At 38.4% G+C, this 24326-nt stretch overlaps 2 protein-coding genes across 4 annotated transcripts in view; one reads left to right on the top strand and one right to left on the bottom strand.

The window, feature by feature from the left end:
- Nucleotides 1-942: 942 nt before the first annotated feature.
- malt3 (MALT paracaspase 3) lies at nucleotides 943-9641 on the bottom strand. Of its 2 annotated transcripts, none has more exons than XM_084734856.1 (15): nucleotides 9491-9641; nucleotides 9129-9200; nucleotides 8885-9009; nucleotides 8418-8556; nucleotides 7790-7965; nucleotides 7462-7558; nucleotides 6962-6997; nucleotides 6636-6839; nucleotides 5771-5948; nucleotides 5489-5563; nucleotides 5145-5272; nucleotides 3668-3817; nucleotides 2461-2615; nucleotides 1478-1594; nucleotides 943-1354 (listed from the first exon to the last, which is right to left on the bottom strand). In XM_084734856.1, the coding sequence occupies exons 2-15, from the start codon at nucleotides 9169-9171 to the stop codon at nucleotides 1025-1027; spliced, it is 1953 nt and encodes a 650-aa protein (XP_084590982.1). In that variant the 5' UTR covers nucleotides 9172-9200; nucleotides 9491-9641; the 3' UTR covers nucleotides 943-1024. The 2 variants fall into 2 exon arrangements, with proteins under 2 accessions (XP_084590982.1, XP_084590983.1); XM_084734857.1 differs by having other exon boundaries at nucleotides 8885-9006.
- A 1957-nt stretch (nucleotides 9642-11598) lies between these two features.
- Nucleotides 11599-24326, top strand: part of alpk3a (alpha-kinase 3a) — an 18223-nt gene continuing 5495 nt past the window's right edge. Inside the window, exons 1-7 of one of the 2 annotated variants that reach the window (XM_084734673.1) lie at nucleotides 11599-11972; nucleotides 12285-12564; nucleotides 12990-13022; nucleotides 13415-13536; nucleotides 14707-14824; nucleotides 14936-16256; nucleotides 21113-23465. In XM_084734673.1, the coding sequence (XP_084590799.1) occupies nucleotides 12425-12564; nucleotides 12990-13022; nucleotides 13415-13536; nucleotides 14707-14824; nucleotides 14936-16256; nucleotides 21113-23465 (4087 nt within the window). In that variant the 5' untranslated portion in view covers nucleotides 11599-11972; nucleotides 12285-12424. The remainder of the gene's footprint in view (nucleotides 11973-12284; nucleotides 12565-12989; nucleotides 13023-13414; nucleotides 13537-14706; nucleotides 14825-14935; nucleotides 16257-21112; nucleotides 23466-24326) is intronic. The other variant, XM_084734674.1, reaches the window with a different exon arrangement.

The following is a 24326-nucleotide window of genomic DNA, read 5'->3' as shown; positions in this document are numbered from 1 at the left end:
TGTTTTAAATGTAAGTTATACTTTTGTGTTTATTTTTTTCAATGGTGGAAGAAATATTCTTTTTTTTTTTTTTTAAGTAAAAGTAATAATACCACAGTGTAGAAATACTGTATTACATTTCGGTTATTTAGCTAGTTGGTAAAGGTGGAGCTAATTTCACTTATTTTGACTATTTTAAACAGCTTCTTCCATATACATTTGATAATATATTTTCATAACAATATTAATGCATCGTCATAATTTATATAAATAGATTTTGTATTATTAATCAGAATTTTCAAAGGAACTAGTAATAAAGCTTTAAAACAAATGCGGTGCAGTAGAGAGTACAAAATATGTCTCTGACATGTAGTGTAGTAGTAATAAGTATACACTGGCATAAAATGGAAATACTCAAGTAAAGTGTTTTTTCCAGGTATCCTCATATAATGAGGGTAGTCTCTTTTTTTTTTTAAGTCATGCAATTTGGTCAAGAGTAGCATGACTAATGACAAGCGTTACTTGCTCAATCAGGTTTTAAACAAACTAGATAAAATAGTGTACTGAACCACAAACTTTGCAATCCATTTAAACAGTATTAACATTTAAACTGTTGATTTCATTGCACAGATAAAAACAGACTGACATGTTTCAAAAGACTGACAAACACAATAGTGATTAAAGTAGTAGTCTTTATTTGATAAATTATTAACAGAAATGGTCTTTATTCAATAAAGTAGGCTAGCCAGCTTGCCACTGATAAAGAAATATTTTTAAAGTAGTATAGAATTTATGATTAAATCAGTAGTTAGCAAAATCAGCTAAGTGTTAATGTTTCTTCAGTGTTAAGCTAAGAATCAGTGGCTGGTAACACAAAACAACACGAATCTTACGTCACTCACTCATTCATCATCACCAATCACAGACCAGAGGGATGCATGAGTGCTGCATTGCTGCATCAGTAACTGAGTAATTCCTAATCACGTCAATTAATAAACACAACATTTCAAACACGTATTTACAATTATAACAGGACCAGAACGCCCTAACGTCGAAGAGTGAAGTCAGGCACTTCATTCTCATCGTTCTCTTCAGGTTCATTGCTCTTTGTAACTGCAACTTTAGCAGCGCACTCAGCCTTTCTGGTGAAAGGACGTCGGTGACCAGTCTGATGCAGTGGTTTGCTGCTTGCAATGTTGCCCATACTTTGAGCTGAAGCACCTTCTTGTTTCTTGGCTGTTGCTGCGTGATTCCTCCTGTACAGTTTACAGGACGCCACCAGAGGCTTGCCTATGTCCACCAGTTGGCTTTCTGTCTGACGCAGCTTACTGTCCATGTGAGTATAGTGTAGGTCCACCTTGATGACCAGAGATTCCTAAAACACAGAAATGATAAAGAGAATATTTACACAATTATACTTTGTCACATTGTACTTTGTTTTGTCTTTAAATAACACATCATGAGAACAGATTCGGGACACCTATCATTGACTGCATACCGTGAGCTTTTGAAGACCGCAAAGTCGCAGAATACAGTCTGGGTTATCAGTGTTCTGAAATAGTAGTGAGTCCATCTCCTCTGACCTGCCTGGGCCGGAAAATATGTCTTCCATTGGCTGAGGATTCAGAGCATAAAACATTATGTCAGCATCATCATAATTTTTAACCAGCAATATCAAAACATGTACAAGTTAACTCTAGTGCTGCAACGATTAGTCAGTCAAAAGAAAATTAATTGCCAAATATTTTGATAATTGATTAATTGTTTCAGTAATTTTACAAGCAAAAATGCTTGTCCCAGGTTCATAAATGTGAGGGTTTGCTGCATTTCTTAGTCATCAATGATAGTAAATGAAGAGTCTTTGGGTTTTGGTCTGTTGTTTGGACAAGAGACAGAATTTGAAGATGTCACTTTGGGCTCGATTACTCAATTATTCAAGAAAATAGTTCCAATCCTGCATTTTCTCTGGCCTGGCACTGATAAGAATTCATCCTAACACTGATGCATTCATAAACAGCCACTAGATGTCAGTGTAATCTAAAATTCAGTGGTTGAAAGCATGCAGCATAAGAGAAGTACAGCAGACAACTGCTTTGACTTCCTGCTTTGTCTGTGGTTGCGGCTGCCTGGAAGCCTATATATGGGCAGAACATCCTCTGACATGTGAAACGTGGGGGTGAATGGTCATCACTGAGAAATTCCTGCTGTCAGAAATCAGTGGTGAGCAACATGGAACTTATGATGTAGACAAAAACTGAAGTTTTAAATTTAGTAACTCTTCCAAAAGAAAATCAGACTTCAGGGAGATGCTAAAAATAAAAGGCATGTATGTACTAGTGAAAAAGTGACATTTGTTTTTTGCCAATAGTGTATTTTGTGTGTGGTTGTCAGTGCTTTGGTGCAAGAATGCCAGTGTATAGATATCTAGTGGTCCCTACTTAGATGACAATTCATAGTTTTAAGTAAAAAATAAATACTTACAGGTATGCTGCTCAGAGTGACTGTGCAGTCTTGGGTTCGGGGGCCTGTCATCTTCACAGTGGCAAAAACCACCAGGACATTAGAGAACAAAGCTGAGAAGCTGACTTCCACTTCTACTCCGCAGAGAAACAACAGCCGCTTCTTCCGTGGAAGCTCTGACAGGAAATATGAAAAAGGATTTATTTAAAATAACAACTAAAAGTAACATATTTCAAAAATACTTTGACCGCACTTTTGTATGCTAAAGGTAATAAATTCCTGAGATAAAGCGACTGATTTTGACAAGTCTTTGATTAACCACATCAGGGAGTTTTTGATCATTTAAGCCGCAGACATTTATCATTCATCTAGTCTGAAAGAGACTTAAAAGATTTTCAGATTAGCCCCGAGGGGTTAATTAAATTTGAGGAAGTTATGAGGTGTCAAAGACAACTTCCTTCCATCAGACATGAAAATGCTTTTCTGTAAAATTAACGAGTTCCCTGTTTTGATTAATCAAAGAAAATGCGTAGTTTTCTTTGAATTGTGCTGAAAATAATATCACCTTCAACCACAATGTGTGCACTTGGTTTGTCACATGCTGGAGCGTAGGAGGTGTTCGGAAGACGGCACTCTCGTTATGGTTTAGGCTACTTGATGGAAAATAAACTATAATTAGAGTGCACATGTTTTACATATCCTGTCTTCAATAAGATTTGACCTCAATTTTTAAGTGGAAACAGACAACTGTTAAACGATCCAAGACACCTCAGACCTTAGCTCTGTAAAGAGGATGATCAATACCACTTTGGAAATAAGACCTTAACTGTTAAGTGAAGAGGTAAACTGAAAGATTTGTAATGATGTGCACTGCGTAGAAATAACATAGTTTGAGTAACGTTTTATGCCTATTTATTTATTGCCTATTTGACTACAGCAGGAGAAGGCATCAGGGTGGGTAACATTAGAAAGAAATGTGTGAATTTGTTCATTAATTTAGTCTATAATGGAGGATAATTTTTCAAGAAACCGAGTGCCCCATGGCAGACAGAATTGAACAATGAAAGCTAGGCTTACTGGGAAACAATCCAAACATAGACGGTGTCATTATTCTACAGCCATTACGTGGTGCAATCAACATTCACCTCATAATGATAAGGTAAAGCAAAAAAGTGGTCTATTTTCACTTAAATAAACCGTAGGTTTGGGTAAATTTTCCTCAACTCACTATTTGCTTCTCTCCAGCAGGCGTCTCGCAGGTGTAGTTCCCTTGTGTGTCCGGTGGTTCGAACCGGGTCTGCGAGTGATCGAGGTTCCTTCAGCGTGTGTTTGATCTCCATCACCTGCTTGCCTGTGACTAGAGGGTCTCTGCCTAGATCTGGTGTAGAGAAAGGGATAAAAAAAAAAAACAAGATAAATATGAGGCCTGCAAGATCTGGTGACAAAACTACAGAACCACAAAACTATTTCACTCAGACTCATTTGATCATGGAACTGCCTAAGTTTTGCAATAGAAGAAAGAGGGGAGTGAGCGAGTTTTAGCCAAAAAAAGTTCAGCAGATTCACATGGCTAACTTTGAGGAACTTAGGGAACTTTGAAAAAATGAGATAATAGTTACTGACTGGACTGAAATTGTTTTGAAAACACCTCCTCGCGAGTTTTAGTCCACGCAAACACAGTAATCATGACAAAGGTGGACAGGGTGGAGTGGCTGACTGGCCAGTAGTGAAACCATGTTCAAATAATTTAATAATGACTTATGATTGGCTTTTGAGAAGATTTGGTGTCATGGATATTTTGAGCAGGCTGTCTTCACTATGCTCGCATAATGAATGAGCAACCGGCAGCTCATCATAGACATCTCTTTTTCCATTTCTAAATAAGTCAGAGACAAGATATCAAAAACAGAACCTTGGGAATTTTAAGTTACTGCCCATACTGGAGCTCTGGGATTTTTAATAGAAAGTAGTGAGGGCTAAAAGTTTTTTAAAAAAGGATAAAACTTGCTGTAAAACAGACACACAGTGTGTTGTCAGCAGGGCGCTCTCTCCTGCCAGCGCTGATTTCTTGAGTGAACTCATGAGAGCGGTGGCAGGGGGAACCCAAGCGGCCGAGCAGCTGTCTTACACTCTGCAGCTCTCGGGTTTCTTGCTGTTCTCGAGCCAACAGTGTAAATTTCCAGAGAATGAGGTCACATGCTAATGGTACCTCGAAAAAATTATTCTACCAGAGACCCATCAAACAGACAAACATGCTCTCTCGAGACAGGACAACCTGATAACTCTCCACCCCGGCTCAGTCGCAGCTATACTTACAAGTCCTGAGTAAACAACGCTAAAATGATTTGCCAACGATTATAAAACTTGTCTGGGGTCCACCCAGCACACTAAGGAACAGCCTGTTCCCTTCAGATCCATTTACCTTCATTTTTTTTAAAAACTCTTTGGGCCTAGAGATGACTTGAAATACATATATACTTAAACTTCAAACACTAATGATTTTAACATCAGCCATAAATATTTCAACTTGAATCAACCACTTCCTCTATTTTGTACACATCTTCTCACCTAAAAAACACAGCATGATCAAACCACACCCATCCTTGTTAGAGCATAATTTTATGTAATTTCTTATGCTTATATATTTTATATTTATCATCATGCACTTGAAAACAAAACACCATAGCCTTGTTTCAAAAACTTACCCTCAGACACCTGCTCTAACACATGGGTGACTTTCTCAGTCTGTAGTATGTGCGCATTCAAGTATTTAGTGAAGATTCCTGTACTTTTCCCTCCGTCCTGGACCTCAAAAGCCTCAGCATCTTCACACCTGTGTAATTTAATAATGGAAATGTTATTTAAGAACAGGTAGCAAAAGATTTACTTCTGCTTTTTTGAATATACGTAACTTTCCATTCTACATCGTGTTGACCGTTTTGGAAAATCAGGGTTTGTACAGCAAGAGCCCTTTTTATCACATGTACAGTAAATTGTTACTATAATTGCAATAGCGACAACTACACAGCTAAAATAAAAAAATACATACGTGGCATAGCCATAAACAGTGTTCCCACTGGGTCCCAAAGGCATGATGCATGAAGGAATGCAATCCTGGTTGTACCTTTGGAAAGAAGAATACAGTTTTCAGAAGAGTGAAGCAATGAAAACAAATCATGATAACTTCCATATTATGAAAATATAGTGATATAAACAGCATCTTATAGTTTAAATTTGTATAAAAAGTACATCAGCTTACAATAAATGTGGAAAATCTATATGTCACTGTCACCTCTTAGTGAAAACTGAAAAGAATTAATGCAGCACCTACCATTTTCTACATGTATCCAGTAGAATTACACTCAGTGCAGTGCGTCTTTCCTGCATCCTGAGCATGATCCTCTGTACACAGACACAGTTTTCAGGTCGGTACGGTTGCGGAGCATCAACAGCCACCAAGTAATTCCTCCCAGCGTGCTCATAACCATGACCCGCATAGTAGAAAAGGCCTGCAAAGAGTGATAAAATATACATGTAGTTACAGAATGCAAGAACTGCAATCATTGCATTTTGCACTGCAGAATATATTACGATCCTGGAATGAATAATATGTAATGTTTGGAGCAGCTAAGAGAAAGGTCATGCTGAGGAGCACAAAGATGCCTGATTTGTATGTTTCAAAACACATGTGCTTTCTCAATTTTCCGTCTTTGTTTCGTTATTAGCAAGAGAAAGAAAGACTAGTGAAAGATGCATCATTCTGACACAGAACATAAGTTCTCATATCATTATTTTTACTTTATCATCTACATAACTTCATATTACAGCTGTATGATAAAAGGTTATACAGTAGTGGCTCAGTTCCCCTGAACAATATGACTAATTGTTGAAACTACAGTATATGGTCTAGCTATTGTTATAATACACTACAACGTCACCTTTCCCTTTTTAACACCATCAAATGCAGAGAGGCGGAAGTTTATCTCCCACAAATACGTGTAAAGGAAGATACTCTAAACCACCCCTCTGAGTTCATAACCCATGACAAGTGGACAACAACAGATAAGGGCCACAGAACACGACAAAGGAAGTTATATTTCATGTCGCTGAAATTACTTTGTCAGCATTTCTCTAAGGAAGTTGAAACTGACAAATGTAGCCGAATAAATAAAGATGTACAGGCAACTTGTACCAACCATAGACTCCTCTGTCAAGGAGCTGAATGAACTTGTCAATAGCGGCCAGCATCTCCTCCCTGGTGAGATCCAGCAGAGAAACCACTCTGAAGCCGAGTTGCTGCAGGAGATTGGCCAGCTCATGTACATCCATAATGGGAGCCATCAAGTCAGGGTGGTTGGAGTAATTCATGTTGCCAATAAGGAGGGCAACTTTGTCGGTGGCTGAAACATAAATAACAATAAGCATTCAGATTGAAAGGAAGTTCAAAGTTCAAATACATACAGTTATAGTTTTGCTCTATAGCACACTTAAAAACTGTTATTTTCTTTACATTAAACTGTACCTGTGAGTGCTGCAGGAGGAAGCTGATCCATTTGCACTAGAGGATATAAAAAAGAAGCTTTAGTTTAACAAAAATCTGATCTAAAGTGCCATGATTCTGTCCAGAGGAAACATACAGGGCAGTACAGTTTGGTAACTTTTTTTGTGATATGCAGTGTACGTACAGTATCACAACACAAGTTTAAAACAGGCGATTGCAAGAACTAGTTTCACTTTACATCACTTTCCTGTTGAGAGTCTAAGGCTTAGATCAAGTAGTATTTGGAGTCTGACAACTTCCTTTTTAGTTTGTAGAAATGGGAAAGTACCTCCACCATAATGGAAACAACTTAAAGCCTAAGTGCTAAATCAGTGGAATGAAAGGCGTGTAAAAAAAAATCTGCTTTTCATCACTATTTCATTGGAAATGGAGGAAGTAAAGTCAGAGGAAAATACAATGATACATTTGGGAAAAGGCAGACATTTACCAAGCTGATAAAAGTAGTTTGAGTTAAGACTTACCAATGTCAACATCCACTGCCTCAGTCCATCTCTCCTCTAGCACGTTAGATATGGAGCACAAGTATGATCCTCCGTGTTCGGCTGCTGCATGCTCAATCTGCAACAATAGATTATCTTCCTATCATTGTTTGTCTTTCTGGTTATTCCCTCTCACATAAGATAACTCAATCATAAATCAAAACTTTGGTAAAATATTAATTATATTATCTAAATGAGCTACACAAGGGTGCATGATGAACAGCCAGTGAAATAGCACAGTAAATAATGTGTTAACAATGACTATCAGCAATGAGGTAAGTAAACGCTTATTAGTGTCATCGTTCCTCACCTGCAGCGTGTCACCAGTCTTGTCCAGCAGCGGTTGTCCATTTCTGTACCACTGATAGTGTGGAGTGGGGATGCCAAATGCAGCGCAGCGGAGAGTGAGTTTTGCACCTTGTTGGACTGTCTCAGGTTTAGGGTTGACAGCGATGTGCGGCTCACCCTGCCAGTGTACCGGCAAACCTGTTGAGATTTGGCAACAAGGAGTTAGAGATTCAAATCCACAGCAATAAACTAGCAATAAAGTGATTCATTTCTAACAGCTGGCATGATGTGGTAAATGTGCAATAGATGATTAATAGCTTATCTATTTTGACAGCTGATTCATTGGTTTGACTAATTTATTATGGAGAAAGCTCAAACTGTTATTCCTCCATAACAAGAAACTGAATATTTTTGAGTTGTGGACATTTGAGGACCTCACCTTGGCCTCTGAGAAATACTAATTAACATTTCTCACCATTTTCCAACATTTTATTTACTAAAAGAACTTTGTGCTTATTTGAGAAATTAGTCAGCAGATTCTTTGACAATGAAAATAACTGATGGTTGCAGCCCTAAAAAGGAAAACAATAAAAATGACACAAGCACCACACTGCTACAGTATAAATCAGCACGAGTGGCACAATGCGTACCTGATTTATCGATATCCAACACCTTCACTTTCACCCAGTCGCTGAACACGCAGTTACAAAAGTGGTCATTCACTCGGCACACATAGAGCTGGGTTTTTCTGGCTGTGATGGTCAGGTCTGCTTCAGTTCCAGCAAACACCTTGAGAACAAAACAAAACAAGAAGTATATCTAAGTAAAGAAACATGGTGTCAGAGATCCTCTTGATATTACGCTTTACTTATTTCACTTGTTATTTTAGGTAGCTGCATAATCCTTTATTTTAATGGGTGGTTTTGTTTAGATCAAGACACCTGTGCTCCAGAATAAACATGTACAGATGTACAAAGAGACCAGCTGTTCAGATAAATAGAAGACAGTGTGTCTACATAAAAGAAAGCATTCAAAATGCTCAAATGCCATGACATATTTCAAGTTTTCAAGTTTTCAGCAACTCACACACACAAAGGCACAAGTAAAATCCACATACCTCCTTCTCATCCTCAGTGAACCACTGGTAGTTGAGGGTACCTGTGCCCTCAGCTCGGACACTCAGGGTCACCTTATGTTTCACAGGAACACACACAGAGACAGGATGGCGGACTATGACAACTTCTGAAACAGACAAAGTGAGAATCTCAGCCATCTGAAATCAAAACAGTGATGTGATGTCTCTGTTTACAAAAGTCACAGTATATTGAGGCTGTGGTAGGTGCTGTAGAGATATAACATACCTCTGATCATTATTCGACAGGGTGTGAGGCGGGATCCAGTCATCGGTGCATTTTCTTCCTCTTAATAACAGACTATAACAAGTAAAATCAAAGTTAACATTAGTATTTTTCAGTCACTCCCTATTGTATGAACCGAAATAATAACTACCAAAAAAAAACTAAGAAAACAACATAAAGAATAACATCGGGAAATCACTGTAAATTTAATGTCTTGCCTCAGCCACTAACTTCTCATTTCTAGTGAAGTAAGCTTTAAATGTAGGTTACACCGCAGTGAACAATACTGTAGATTCAGATAGAAATGTCCTCATCTAGGTATGAAAATGATCGCTGTCCATAAACAGTTATGATTCAGTGCATACCTGTCGTCAGCCTCGTACCAGGAGAGCAGCTGTCAGACCTTAACCAGAACTGCTCTGTTTTCTTCCTCTCAATCTTCATAACTTCAATTATATCGGCTCAACTCTTCCCTTTCCCGGAATAAGAAAGCACACACGCACACATTACCGGTAAGTCCATAATATGGGAGCATCTAATAAATCTTAGAGCCTCTCACTTCTGGTACGTTGAAAAAAGACATTGAGATTTATTCAGATATTTAAGTAAAAATGTGTCTGTCTATGTATGAATTGAAAAACACCCAAACAGACCAATTCTGCACTGGTTAAATTGATATGAATCCAACAAGTGGAACCACTATTCATGACATTACGGTAATGAGCAATCTGGCCCCTTTTCTGGTGCTGCCTGTAAAATCACAAACTCACAAAGGTTGACCTCAGGGAGGTACACACTGTTAAAATATGACTAAAACTCGACGAACTCACACTAAAACACTCACTAAAACTGAGAAACCACGTGCTGCTCCAAGTTCATCCTGCAATGTAGTAAATTAATGACATAGAGATTCTAATCTGCACAATACCATGACTATATATATATATATATATATATATATACATATATATATATTGCATTTCTGTTTTTTTATGTGCGTTATTGTCTACTCTCTGTTTTTCTATTTATGCTGTTTTAATTGACAGTTCTTGCCTTAATCTTTATTTATATTTTAGCACCATGTCTGTTATTATGCACCAACATGCCACAGCAAATTCATTATAACTGAAAACCTTCTTGGCAATAAAACCGTGTCTGATTCTAATTCTGATTGTAATAGATTAATTCTTCTATTCTTGGACTATTACACAGAAAATAGCCTTTTACCCCCATAAATTGCCCAACATCGGTACATGACAGTTAAACTGAATATTCACTGTAAATTTTAACACAGCATAATTTAGTTACTTTTTAAATGTTATGGATAAAAATGTAAACATGATCCCTTTCAATCATCACTTATGACCCACTAGAAGTGACCCTGCTCTCTGTATTTCCTTATTTTCTTCCTTATTTTGCTGTGTTTGCACTCTTCAAATCTTTTTTTTTTTTTAAGTTTATAATTACTTATTGACCATTTATTAACATATGTAAATACACTGTGTTCAGATTCTGTTTATTATTGTGTAATTTGCCATTTAAGTATATAATTTAATATTTTTAGCAACCCTTTCATGTCATAGACATAGAAATATGACATTTTACAAAATATTAGGTTTAATACTAAGCAGGATTTTCCATAAAGATGTATAGGCTCATATAAAAATAATTTCTCAGTCATCATTTAAGACCCATTACAATTTTGTGGTGGTGTTTGTGTGCCTGTGAGATAGCTAAGACACACACACACACACACACACACTAACCACCATGAAACAGTCAGAAGCTATTTTTTTGTTTTGTTTTTTTGTTTGTTTTTTTGAGTCACTGCTTTGTTCTTGCTAATGCCGCTCCCTCTCATCATTCACTCTTTAGCTCACTCTACCATCACTGCTGTCTCTCTCATTGAGCTGTGGAGGAGGGCCTACCTTTGAAAAGTGTGTTTACAAACAGCAACCGACATATCCTGCATTGTATACCTTTAAATAAATATATTTGATTGGTTTGATGTATGGTATGTTATGTTTGTTTTATGTTTTGTTTGCTTTTTTTTTTTTTAAATTGTATTGAATCTTCATTGAAACAGGAAACCGTCTTCGCCAATATAAAACAGTTAGTTAAGGAAAACATGAATAACATTTCTAATGAGTTGTATAAAAGATTTTTTCCTGGAAACAAACTAAAAAATAAAACAACTCAAGAACAGCTTTAAACCATAAAAATAAATGAGACCACTGTAAAGTGATAAGAAACACATCAATAAAAATCACATTACGTCATAAATCAAAGCACAGATTTTGTCAGCTGAGCTTGTTTTTGTGTTATTGATTTGAAATTCGAGCAGCAAGTGGGTCTCCATGCTGTGACCATGTGTTGCAATAGGCTACAAAGTTAGGGGGGCTGTCCTTAAGCAACACTTGAGCAAAGCATAGGACATAAACCATTGGTTGACATCAGCAGCATCGTGAACCATATTCCACAGACATGTTTTGAAAGTCCATATCCACTCCACCACAGTGTTTCGCTAAGATGGAACATAGTTTTTCCAACTTATTGCGATTATTACGATTATTAAGATTTTACAGTACGGCTCTTGATGAAATGGCGGATTTTTAGGAATGTGTTCTGATTTGAATGATTAGCTTTTACTCTGATGTCAGTTTAGCTTTTAGACTTATTTGCTAAGTCTAAAGTCTAGTCTCGGAAAAACTGATGTGGTCTTGCGCCTATTTGTAGGGCAGCTATAAATAGGCCCCTGCTGGCAACACATGCGTGTCTATGATAGGCAGTTACAGAGATTTTCTTCACAGACTCTGGCTCCAAAGCAATACTGACAACATCTCAATGGTAAGTTGGAAAATTAACCAAGTTTTTAAGGTGACCAAAAATACCTGAATTATATTCCTAACATGTACAAGAATATAACATGTCTTTGGTTGGTGTTTGACCACTAACAGCCCTTCCACAACCTGATAGCTGATCCTATTTATAACTTGCTCCAATGCAAGTGCTTTGCTTGGTTAGAAAGGACAAGCATTGAGTCTGAACTGTGTCTGTGAGTTTTGTACAAGCAAATAACCCTGTGAATGTCATACTTTGTTTCATTAACTTCCAGCAGGCTTTGGTACCATTCTGAAGTGTTTTTTCTTTCTTCTCTAGGGGCTTTTACATGGATACCACTATTAAATTTGAGCCTTGAACCTTGAACAAGCTGCGGACGTGACCACGGAGTAGTTTTGTACTGCTGGTGATACATTTATCTTGGATTTTACAATTTTGGTGAATTGCTTCAGTCGACGATGACGTCCAGAAGGCCTATGACTCGTTCTTATTCTGCCAATGGGAGGACAAGCAGTTTCAGCGAAGAGGATGGCGGCTCTTCCAATGGCCGTTCAGAGAGCCGCAATACTTACCTCTCCAATGTCAGGCCTGAAAACAGGTAGACAACCTCATCTATAATCCATGCATGTCCAGACAATGCAAATCTTTGTTTCTTGTGAAGCACATTTGTATTTAAAAAGCAGATTTATATTGTATAGTGGCCAAGTGAAAGTATCTGGGTCAAGCAGATCAAGTTTTAAAAATTACAACTAAATAACTAAAAATGTTTCTGTATATTTAAATGAATTTACTTGTAAAAGATTTTACCATGTTGTTCAGGACATCATTGTGTGGGTCAAAAATCACATTTCTCACATCAATTATGCGTGTTTCTGTCTCTTATCTACAAAAACTAAGAATAAGAAAATGCTCTTTTTGTCAAAGAGGAGAGCAGTTACTCACTTATTTTTATGTAGGTTGATTACATACATGCAGATCTTAATTAACCATTGACGTCCCTTCATTTGCCTCCTCTCTGAATAGCTATTCAAGGTATTCTCACTACAGGCCAACGAGGTAATCCATACTTTTAAAACATTCCTCCCAACTAACATCTTAACCACAAAAACTGGTTTACCCCAAGAATGAAACCTACAGATGTTTTAACTGAAATTAAAGTGTCCAGTTTGTCCCGTGTTGCGTTCAGTTTTAGTGATGGACACCGGTTTTAGGATTGGATTGACAACTTTGTTTTGCCTGACATCTCACAAGTCTCTGTGTCACCCTCTCCCACTCTCGACACTACTAGAAATTTCCGTATATTAACATCCGTTCCTCTTTATTAAGCAAGTGAGTTGGAATGTACTGCACAGAGGTGAAGAGGTCACTGAAATGATAATGAAATGGAAATCTGTCAGTTATTAGAAAGCAGGATATTGCCTCTCTCATGCTTTGGTGTTTGCTTCCAGGAGCACGTTGTGCAGCGTCATGGCTCAGCTGACTGAGGACATACAGCCAAGCTTTGAGACCACTCTGAAATCAAAGGCTGTGTCAGAAAACTGTAACGTGAAGTTCACTTGTGTGGTATCAGGTAGGTGTGCTTTTAGCCGTCTTGTTCATTTGTGTTCTTATTGTTTCCCAGAGTAACTGAAACTTTTCAGATTGTTAATGCGGTGAAAGATGGCAGGATATGACTAATCTGAAAACTAAGGAAGGATTTCATTTAAAATGTATCACAATGCATTGCTTCGTTCTTCCTGAACTGCTCTGTACAAGCAGATTGGATTTATGGGCCCTTATATCACAAGCAGCTGTTCCTCTGTGTGACACATCAAAAAGATGATGCAGCATCTTGCAACAAATTAATGCCAAAGCATCTACACTGTGTTTTGTTTACTGCATCATTTCCTCAATTTATTATTCCTGTTGGAGGCTGTTAAGTTCAAACTGTATCGTAGGACATGGACCCTTCATATAACAAATGTTCATAAATGGTGAAACTTGGTAAAGCCGACGTCTGATCCAATAGAAATGGCTAATGACCGCATACAGTGCACATGAAAAACTCAATAAATTAAATCCTTATTTATCCCAGACAGCTGTATAAAATGCAGAACAGAAAATGCAACCCTAATTCATTGTATTTGAAAGTGTAAACAAGTACAAGACATTTGGAAAGGAATAATTGACAGAATTTTTATCATCATCGAGAAAAGCTTGATGCCCAGAGATCTGTGTTTTTGGTTTAAGAAGCAGTAGCCCTGAGAACTTAGCCATTGTCTAATGGAAGCGAAGCATCTTATTACTAGACAAGTAAAAGACTTTATTATCCATGAGCTCTCTTCTTGCATAGTGACTGAAAGGCTATACACATTTTTTTAAAAGCCATATATCCCCTTCTTAATTTTAGTTTTTGTTTTTGTGTATTTTCTTTATTCTTATCTATGTATTTAATTTATCTATTTTTCTCTTTCTCAGTTGATATACAGGCACCATGTATATATTTATACACATGGGAATATGTGTATATGTACAGATAGTAATTTAGTTTTATTATATACAGTATATTACCACTTTGTAAACTATTGTTTACCTATATCAAAGGCTCTGAGTTTACAGATGGGTGGGAGGGAAAAAGTTTTACAAACTCATTTAGGAAACAGTAACGTAATGTGTTCAAACTATGTGCTTTGTGGAAAATGGAGTGTAATGTTTATAACTCAGAGGCAATTAGTTCATTATAGTCTATCCATTTCTTTAGGTTACCCCGCTCCAGAACTGAAATGGTATAAAGATGACATGGAAATGGACCGATATTGTGGACTCCCAAAATATGAAATTCGTCGGAATGGGAAAACCCACACCCTCCATATTTACAAGTATGTAACACAACTTTTCTTTGCAATTATGTCCATTCAAATTATTCAAAATGCAATTAAATAATAATGTAATATTTATAATATGAGATTAACAAGTGTATTTATTTTAAGCTGCACATTGGATGATGCGGCCATCTATCAGGTCTCAGCCAGCAACAGCAAAGGCATTGTCTCTTGCTCGGGAGTTCTGGAGGTCGGCACCATGAATGAGTTCAAGATTCACCAGAGGTTCTTTGACAAGCTGAAGCAGAAAGCAGAGAAGAAGAAGAATGAAATGGAGCAGACCAAGAAGGAGGATAAAGAAAACATTCAGAAAGAGAAACCGCAGGCTAGCCCGGAACGTCCTCCAAGAAAGCGGCATGTCCCACCACCAGAGGAGAAGCCAGCAGTCAAGGAGCGTGAGGCTGTGGAGCAACTCGGAGCTGCTGCAGAACCTAATGGAGTTAGTGCTGAAGCGAAGGAAACGACCCCTGTGGCATCCAAAGACAGTGACCTCTCTCCACCCGAGAAAACCAAAAAGAAAATAAAGATGTCAAATGGTGTAGATGCAGGGGTTAACATCAACAGCAGTAGCAGCAGTAACAGGAGTCATATGATGGGTAATGGAGGTGAAAACTGTTATGATGGAGGAATCAGTTTGGCACAATTTCTGGCAGAGACACTCCAGTCGCAGGCTGCCGAGGACAAACAGAACTCACCTCGAGGGGAGAAACCTAAAGAGATGGATATACCTGCTGTAAGTGCCAGTAGAGAGAAAGAGAAAGAGCAAGAGAGGATGCATAAAGAGAAAGAAGAAGAGGAAAAAACGCGACAGGAAGAGTGTGAGAGACAGAAACGGACAGAAGAAGAACTGGCCATAGAGAGGGAGAGAGAAAGGGAAAGGTTGTTGGAAATGTCACACACAAAACATGGTTCAGAAGTCAAACATCACAGCAAAGCTCATAAGGATCATGACCACCACAACATCCAGGCGTCCATCTCCTCTATGCTCCACTCGGTCAAAGACTTCCTCTTTGGGAAGAGTAAGAAGGATGCTCATGATCATGTTGAGAATAAGGACTCAAGGGAGCCTCCTCAACCAGAAACACCACCATCATTTCGGCTGCGACCGGAGCTTAATGAAGCGCGCCTTCCTCCCGCAGAGGATGTTGTGCCCATGGAAACAGATACACCAAAGGAGCCCTCAGAAACTGTGGATATAAAACAACAGTCGGTGTCACCGGAGCCACAACAACATAAGCATGAAGTCAGTGTTGTTCACACAGACCTGCCATCATCCCATGAATTGCCACCTGAGAGCACAGAAGAGTCTGTAGGGCAGAGTGTCAAGGAGGACAGTGAGGCCGTTGAGGCCATGGAGGTGTCCGCTGGGCCAGAGAGCAGCAGTCCAGGTGAAGAAATGTGTTTGTCTGGGCTTCAAGTTCTCACTGAGGTACGTACAACAGTGTTGCAGGGCAGCTGGCTGCTACTTGAGAGTTATATATAGACTGCATTTGTGTGACAAGATAGTCCAAGATGAGCTACTTCAGGGCCAAAGCCTGAACTATGTCAACTATGACACAGTTCAGGGTTTGAGTTCCTGCTTTTGTGGTGGATAAGAAGCTCGGTCACTCAACTGAAGTTTATCGTAAATTCAATTAATTTTGAGACAGTCCAACTTAAAATTTTGAGTTAACTGTACTAAGGTTGAACAATTAGTTTAAAGCCATATTTTTGTGTTTGTAAAACCAACTGAGCAAAGTGAACTGAACATGAAAGAACATGTTCAGTAAGCTTAAGACATTCAGTTGAGCCGTTCAGTCACACTGATGAATGCTTTAATTTCCTATCACAAATTTCATATCCTTTCACATTTTCTCAGTTTCAAGAGCGAGTACTTTATTTCACAGAGAATACTAACACCTGCAGCTGCTCCTGTTGGAGCTACACAAAGACATGACAACAAAGGTGTGAAACAGCTCCCAGTGAACTGATTAAATTTGAAGTGTAATGGGGTCAGAATTCAGAATTCAATACTAACATTCATCATGGTTGGCAATGTTTTTATTATTGTTAAAACAAGCAACCATGATTTATCCTAAAATCTATCAGAGACCAGTTTTGGGCAGGTTTCTGGAGTTGTGTAAAAAGTTACTTTTTACTTATTACTCCTTTAAGACGTATTTTACTTTACTTATCAAAAGTAATTAGTTACATAATACATTAAATTACTGTATTACTTTGGTACCATGTTGGCTTGTTGCTGCACTCCAAATTTGAACTTCTGATCCAGTGAACTGTTGACACACGGAAAGGTTTTGTTATCAGCCGTCCAGATGTCAACTGTGGTGGTACCAACCGCTTAGTGAGGCACAGACTGCAGTAACAACCAGGAACACTGCAGTCAATCGAAAATTGAGTCATAAAAATTAACATTCTGGTTTTTTTTTTCAATGGGTTGTGAGTGGGAAAGAATTTCTATCTCCCCAGAGAGGGGGGGGGGAGAGAGAGAGAGAGAGAGAGAGAGAGAGAGAGAGAGAGAGAGAGAGAGAGAGAGAGAGAGAGAGGGGAGGCTGTACGGCCCTTGACACATGACAAGATAGCAACACAGCTTCTTTGATTATTTAATTTTGTTTCCTCTGGGGAGTTCCCTCTGTCCTGTCAAGTTTATAACTGCAGTTTTTACTTTTGCTGCTTGGACACTGCTTGGAAACAAAGCTGAAAGCAGCTTCTCTAGTCATTAGTAAATCATTAAGGAAAACACTCGGACATCAATACAACACATCTCCATGCAGCTGCGGCTCTCTAAAGTGGAGAAAATAATAAGTTCAGGTGGACGGTGGATGGATGATTTATTCAGACAGGCGGACTTGGATGAACTCAGAGCCCATCCACGCATACAAATTGTGTAACACAGTAAAGCAGCATTAATTGGATTATCAACTGAAATGAAATCACCGTTTTGAAAATGTATCCCATACACCACTTGTTACTGGGTAAAATGATTTTACAGTAATGTGTTACAGAGTGAAGCATTGCTGCCCAGCACTGTTAGAAACACAAAGTTTTAACTCTAAAAATAAAAGTTGTTTTGTCTAATTTAAAACAAATTATTGTAATTAAAATTGTGTACTTGTGACATTGCACAGAAAATCAAAATATGTATGAGATGTATATGAAGTTATATCAGCTTTAAATAGTAAATGAACAGAAAAATCCCAACTTGTTGACTAAACAACTATAATTATATATCATGCAAGGAATGAAGAAGTTAACATAAAGATTTCATGTGGTTTTGACAGACATTTGACAAACATTTGTTTGGACTCTATCTATGTGATCAGTGACTGGTGGAGTGAGTCAATGTGGCCACGTGAAGCTGTGGTTTTAGTGTGTCGAAGTGGATGAGTGATAAGGCAAATAAGATGTGGGAGAAATAGGGAACCATACGAAGAGGGCAACTTGCACTTAATATATGTGGGGGTGGGGGATGTTGTGTGTCTACACTGCATACTGTAAGATAGGATGGGGAATATCTCAGATGTTGGCTGCAATGAGTGGGACACCAGTGCGTCAGAGATCATGATGAAACCTGAATGTCAGAGGCGGTTCGTTCTCACGTTACAAACAGGGCTTTGCATGACAGAGGGCCGCACGGTCTGGATAAGCGGGAGTAGAGCGGCAGGTCTCGGCATGAAAGGAGGGCCTCGTCACATTGGCCACATTCCTCATTCCACATCCCCCCACCTATCTTAAAATAAACCTGTTCCTCCTCTAGAGAGGAGGGAAGAAGGCAGCACTTCTGTCAACTCAGAGCTCAGTTTGGAGAATTGTTTGTCTGTCGTGTGTGAGGAATTAGAACTGTCATGTTATGATCAGTGGGTGATACTTTACAGACATAGAAACCTGATAGGGATAGTCAGTGTGTTTGGTTAAATTTCATTTAGTGACTGTGAGCTTCTAGGCTTTTTTTAAATCACAGATTTGTTTTATGTCTTTCTATGAAGTGATAAGGCTGAAACTTTTTTATCTTGCATGTATGTTCATCTAAACCCAAGTATTCAACATAGAATTAACAGATTTGACCTGAAACAGTAGTGGTCATGAGGGATGTAATGATACCATGAACTCAAAGTACGATAAGACTGTGATAAAAAAAAAAAAAAAAAAAAAAAAACACAATATGACATTTACTGCAATTAAAAGAAAAATAATTAATTTGAAATTATCCTTTAGTTAATAATATAAATGTGATTTCTACAGATTTTTTTGTTTATATAAGCATGCTCAAAAAATTGCCTGTAAACTTGCAAAATAAAAACAATGCAGCAGTTCTTAAATAAAATAAAATAAAATAAAATAATTAATCATGTAATATCATGGTAGATACTGTCACAGTCTGGTACGGTATTAATACAATTTTCTTATTGCAATATTCCAGTATTCGATATATTGTAGGGAGAAATGGTATGAAAATTTCATATCACGATTATAGCGACCAAAATTGTCATTATTATGACAGCTTTGTTAAAATTTGCAGAAACTGCACACTGAGACACATAAATTTGGTTGATGACCGACAATATTCCCTGAGTTTTTCAAGCCATGGTAATCAAACACAGTTATCACAATAATTAAAAATTGAAACAGTAATACCGATAATCGTTTCATCCCTAATATATTGTTACATCCCTAGTGGCCATGTTAAATTGAAATCCACTGAAATAATGGCCAAAAGCATACACTTAAATTCAACAATCCAATCTAAAAGTGGTAAACAGATGGTTTTGGTTGCACATATCAAAAAACTATTACTTCTGTCTCTGCATATGTATTCCTTATCAACAGTGAAGTCCTATAATTCATTGAAATTCAGATATATTCTGCAAATGTATTGAATTCTACACTTGGTGTAGAATCAATCAATCACATGTGGAAAAGGGAAATGCTGTTTTTAAACATTATCCACCTGCAGAGTGGTTGAAATGTGGAACTATAACTGTACCTTTGTTATGATGATGGAACATAGGAGGAAGTCAAACATACGGAACAGTGTTTGCTCACAGGAGTCTGACATTCTTGTACACAGGGTTGCAAAGACCACAGCTTCATTTTTAGACTGAATGCAACACCCAGTTCCCTTACATCGAAAACAGCAACTTCTTTTTTTCTTAGTAGCCACTGCTGACCAAACATGTTCTCACGTGTGTGCCTTCCTCCCTGTCATGCATAAATGGTAACGGTGTCAAAAGTGAAAGCAGGGGCTCTGAGGGGTAAAACCTAAGCCTGAAGCAAAATCTTCTCTTCAGTACTCAGAATTACATTCTTTTTTTCTTTAATATCATAACTGAGATTTTGTGTGTGTGTGAGACATTCATGTCACTCTCTCACTGAGTCACAAGCTGTCATTCATTCACTGCACAGAAAATTCTTTGTGTAAACAGCACACTTGTGTCAATGTTAGGGGAATTCCCCTGTCAGTGTTTCAACATACAATGCACACAGAGCACAAGCGCAGTAAAATGGATGTTTTATTAAAGCTTAATTCTGAACAGATGATGCCTGTTTGTTAATGGTTATTTAAACATTTTATTGGCCCCTTGTATCTGTAAACACCTGGTCTCAGCTTCCCTTGCATGTGACATGAAGTAAAGCAGTTCCTGAAATAAGATGACAGACCATAAAACACAAGAATATTGACTTTCTGTAGTGGTTACGCTTATTTTCTCAACTATTTCATGGCTACATATTAACTAGTTATTGATCAACTTTGTTTACAGACTGACTGCAGGGCCGGTCCTCTATGTGGGATATAACGCTACATTGCAATGCCACGTTTTTCAGAATCTGTCACTGTTCATACTTCTGTTGATTTATGCCAGAAAATGTTTCTCAGTCTAAAAATGTCACAGTGTCGCACTGTCAAAGGTCACTGCAGTAAAGTGGCTGTAACAAGCTTCTTAAAAATACTTTTAACTCCTCAGTATAACACTGAATGTGTTTTATAGTATGACTCTTAGAAATAAGGCACACCCACTTTGGTTCCTAAGGAAAACCTGCTATTTTCTGGCCAACATTTCAGGCTCCAAAACATTTATTTTTGGTTGAAATGCTCAGGATTAGGTGCTTGAATTGGTTTTCTCTTTAATTTCTGTCTATGGTCTCTTTGCAACAAACAAATCAGACCGTTAAAAATATTCAATCAAAACCATCAGTGTAAAGCATGTGTGTTTTGGGTGACACTCTGTATCAGCAAATACAATGAAGTACTAAAATATTTTGTTTACTTTCCATCTGTCTGATTCACAGGTAATCTCAGTTATCAAAGAGATCCCTGTACACCAGCAAGAGGCAGATAGGCTGTTAGTTTCACCACAGCCTGCAAAAGATGAGTCATTACCCAGGGAAGATATGTCTGTCTTACCACAGACCCGAACCCCTAATGAAGAGCCTGCTTCCTTAACACCCACCCTCACTAATTTGGAAGAAAGCTGGATTGCCCCTCACGGTGTTTTCTCAGCGTCAGACAGCTACAATTGTGGAGAAACACCCACTGAAAAATTGCAAGAAGAAGAGATAAGCATTGATAAGACGGGCAAAGATGATGAATTTGACACAGGGGAGGGACGTTCTTCCAACAAGTTATGTGAGGAAGAGAAAGCTGAAGTGAAATCAAACCAACAGCCATGCTCCGATATAAACAGATCTGAGATTACTGAATTAACATCATCTTCACTGGAAGACAGAATAGAGCCACGTGAATCTAAAGCACCAGATCAGGTGCTTTTACCTCTGTCTATTGGGGCAGCACATGCTGTACAGACACAAAATGGAAAAGAAGAGACCGAACACACTTCACTGATTCAGGAAATGAATGTAGGATTTCCGCCCACTGCAGCCCCAGAGAGTTTAGAGATGGGTGACCTAAAAATACAGCAAGAACGCGCTGCTTCTACAGCAGAGGGAAGCACAGAAGGCCACAATATCAGTGCAATAAACTCAGGTTTTAGAGACAGTGAAGAGAGAAGTGAATTGAAAGAGGTATTGATTTCCGCTTTAGAGAAAGATTTAGAAGTTAAGTCGTGCAACGATCTAAAAACAAAGGAGCCAGCGATTTTAGAAGGTGAGAGCACTGTGAAGACAGAAAAGATAGAAGAGTCGAATGAATCAAAGAGCCTTTCAGTAGCACAAAACAAAGATGGTAATGCTGTTGTTTTGGAGGAACACAGTAATGTGTCACAGCAGGGCTGGCCCTTAGAAAATATTCCACAAATCCAAATATCTACTACTGAAGACACACCAGATATTAAGCCAGCTGTGCCAGATGTACACTCAAATGAACATGTTCTAATCCCAAAGATTGAAATAATAGAGCCTGAGCTCAAAGAGAGCACTCTGTCACTAACTATTCTAGACAAGCAAGAATCTCAGCCTGTTATTTTGCAAAAACATGATGCAACTCATGAGTTAGCAGTAATAATCCAAGATCAGAGCGTGGCTGATTCTCCACGTTTGTTGCCCACGCAGAAAAGTATGCAGAATGATTGCAACCTAAAGGAAGTTGCGCAATTAGATGACGAGACCAAAATGCTTGGGCAAGAGCAGCCACATGTGAAAAGTAGCGAACAGCTCCCTCAGATGGACTTCACTTCAATCCCTGTTATAAGTGTTTCGTGTACTGATGACAAGGAGGACGATGTTTGTGCAAACACCCCTGTTTCAGAGACGCCGCAGCCTTGTGAAACTCCTGCTGTGCCTGTGTTTGTGGTGCCGCCGATCTCTGTCACTTGTCATGAAAGTGATTCTGCACCAGGACCATCCACAGAAACAGAAACTTCAGTTTGCACGCAAAGGGGAACAAAGCATGATGCTGATACAGATGACACTGTGACCATTAAGCCTCAGAAAACTCAAAGTAGAACACAGAAACTAGAAGAAATGGCAGATAAGATTATAAAAGAGAACACCCCCTCTGTGCTATATGAAGCTCTGATACCAAAAATTGGTGACAATGGGCCGTCATTCAGTAAACCAGCAGACGACAACATTTTCCCTGAAATCTTGAAGACAAAACCCCTTAAAGAGGCCAAGATAGAGAATTCAGTGTCTGTTGAGAGACTCTGCTCTAAACCACCAACACATCCATCTCTGAGTCCGGCCAGTCTCCGCAAATTCATGTCCAAAGCTGCTCCAGACTCAGACTCTGTGGTTGATCGTCAGAGTGACAAGGTGGACGATGATCTGAGTGGAGGTTCAACACCAACATCATCCCTCTCCTGTGAAAGCAGTCCCCGGCTGAAACGCAGAGACAGTCTGTCACTCATACGCTCTGCCACACCTGAGGAGTTGGCCTCCGGGGCTCGTCGCAAAATTTTCATCCCAAAACCTAAAGACGATGTAGAGGGAACAGTGGTTGGTGCGCTAGACGCTCAAGGCAAGAAGGAGAGCTCCTATATGTCTCCCAGCCAGACTCGTAGAGCAGCGTTACTACAGACTCCCACTGGACAAAACACTCCACCAATGGAGAGGCGCTCTCCGCTGCTGAGCCGCAGAAAGATCACATTGGAGGTCCCAAAAGTTGTTGAGGAGACTGCCACAGAAGAGCCAGTCAGCACTAAACGAGAGGAGAAACCAGCTGAAAAGAAGCCAGACCCTCTGAAAGGTAAAAAAAAAAAAAAAAATCTGTCATTAAGTCCTACAGATGGAATTATTTTTTATCTTGTGAAGATAGTATGTTGTAGGAAGACGTTCTACATGTTTTAGGAAGTAAAACTTAACCAATTACTGATATGGTGGCCAATAAAGTGAAATTTTGAGCTGAAATGAAAAAAGACATTTTTGATGTGTATTGTGCATCACTTGCACTGATATGACTACGCAAAGGTACTAAAGGCAGCTTCTTAAATACATTTATTAAAGAATAGAGTTTTACAAAGTGCTTTCACAGGCAAAGCCAGGCAGGGAGTCAGAAAGTAATACGACAACAGAAGCTAAACAGTAAGGCCAAACAAGATCAAGACCCAGTTAAGATAAAGCCAAAACAAGAAGACAGAAAGATGCTAAAAGGCAGGACACAGAAAGTCAAACATAAATACAATATAAATCAATGTATATACAACAATATAAATAAATACAAATAAATCTATAAAATAAAATAATAAAAACATTGAAGCAAAGGAAAATCGTTTTTAAGGACTAATTCAAAAGATGTCACTGTTTCTGCAAGCCTTATCTCCTCAGGCAGGTTGTTCCACAGCCAAGGGGCCCTCATGGCTAAAGGAAGGTCGCCTTTAGATTTAAGCCTTGGTAAAATCTTCAGTCAGTCGCTGAATATTTTAATAGTGTTAGTCAAGTATAACAGGAAGCTTCTCAGTATTTGCACCTGCCAGAGACCTCCTCTTGTCCTAAATCTAAATCTGCCCGAGCATTGTTTTCTGCATTTTTATGTTCTGTTAAAAAAAAAAAATCATATTGATGTATGTTAGAAAACATGTATGTCAGTACCTATATATCTGTGATTTAA

Source organism: Lutjanus erythropterus, chromosome 13 (genome assembly GCF_056507025.1).
Source record: "Lutjanus erythropterus isolate fLutEry1 chromosome 13, fLutEry1.hap2, whole genome shotgun sequence".
Lineage (NCBI taxonomy): Eukaryota > Metazoa > Chordata > Actinopteri > Lutjaniformes > Lutjanidae > Lutjanus > Lutjanus erythropterus.
Note: the sequence above shows the minus strand (reverse complement) of the source record. Positions and strands in the feature narration are given on the sequence as shown.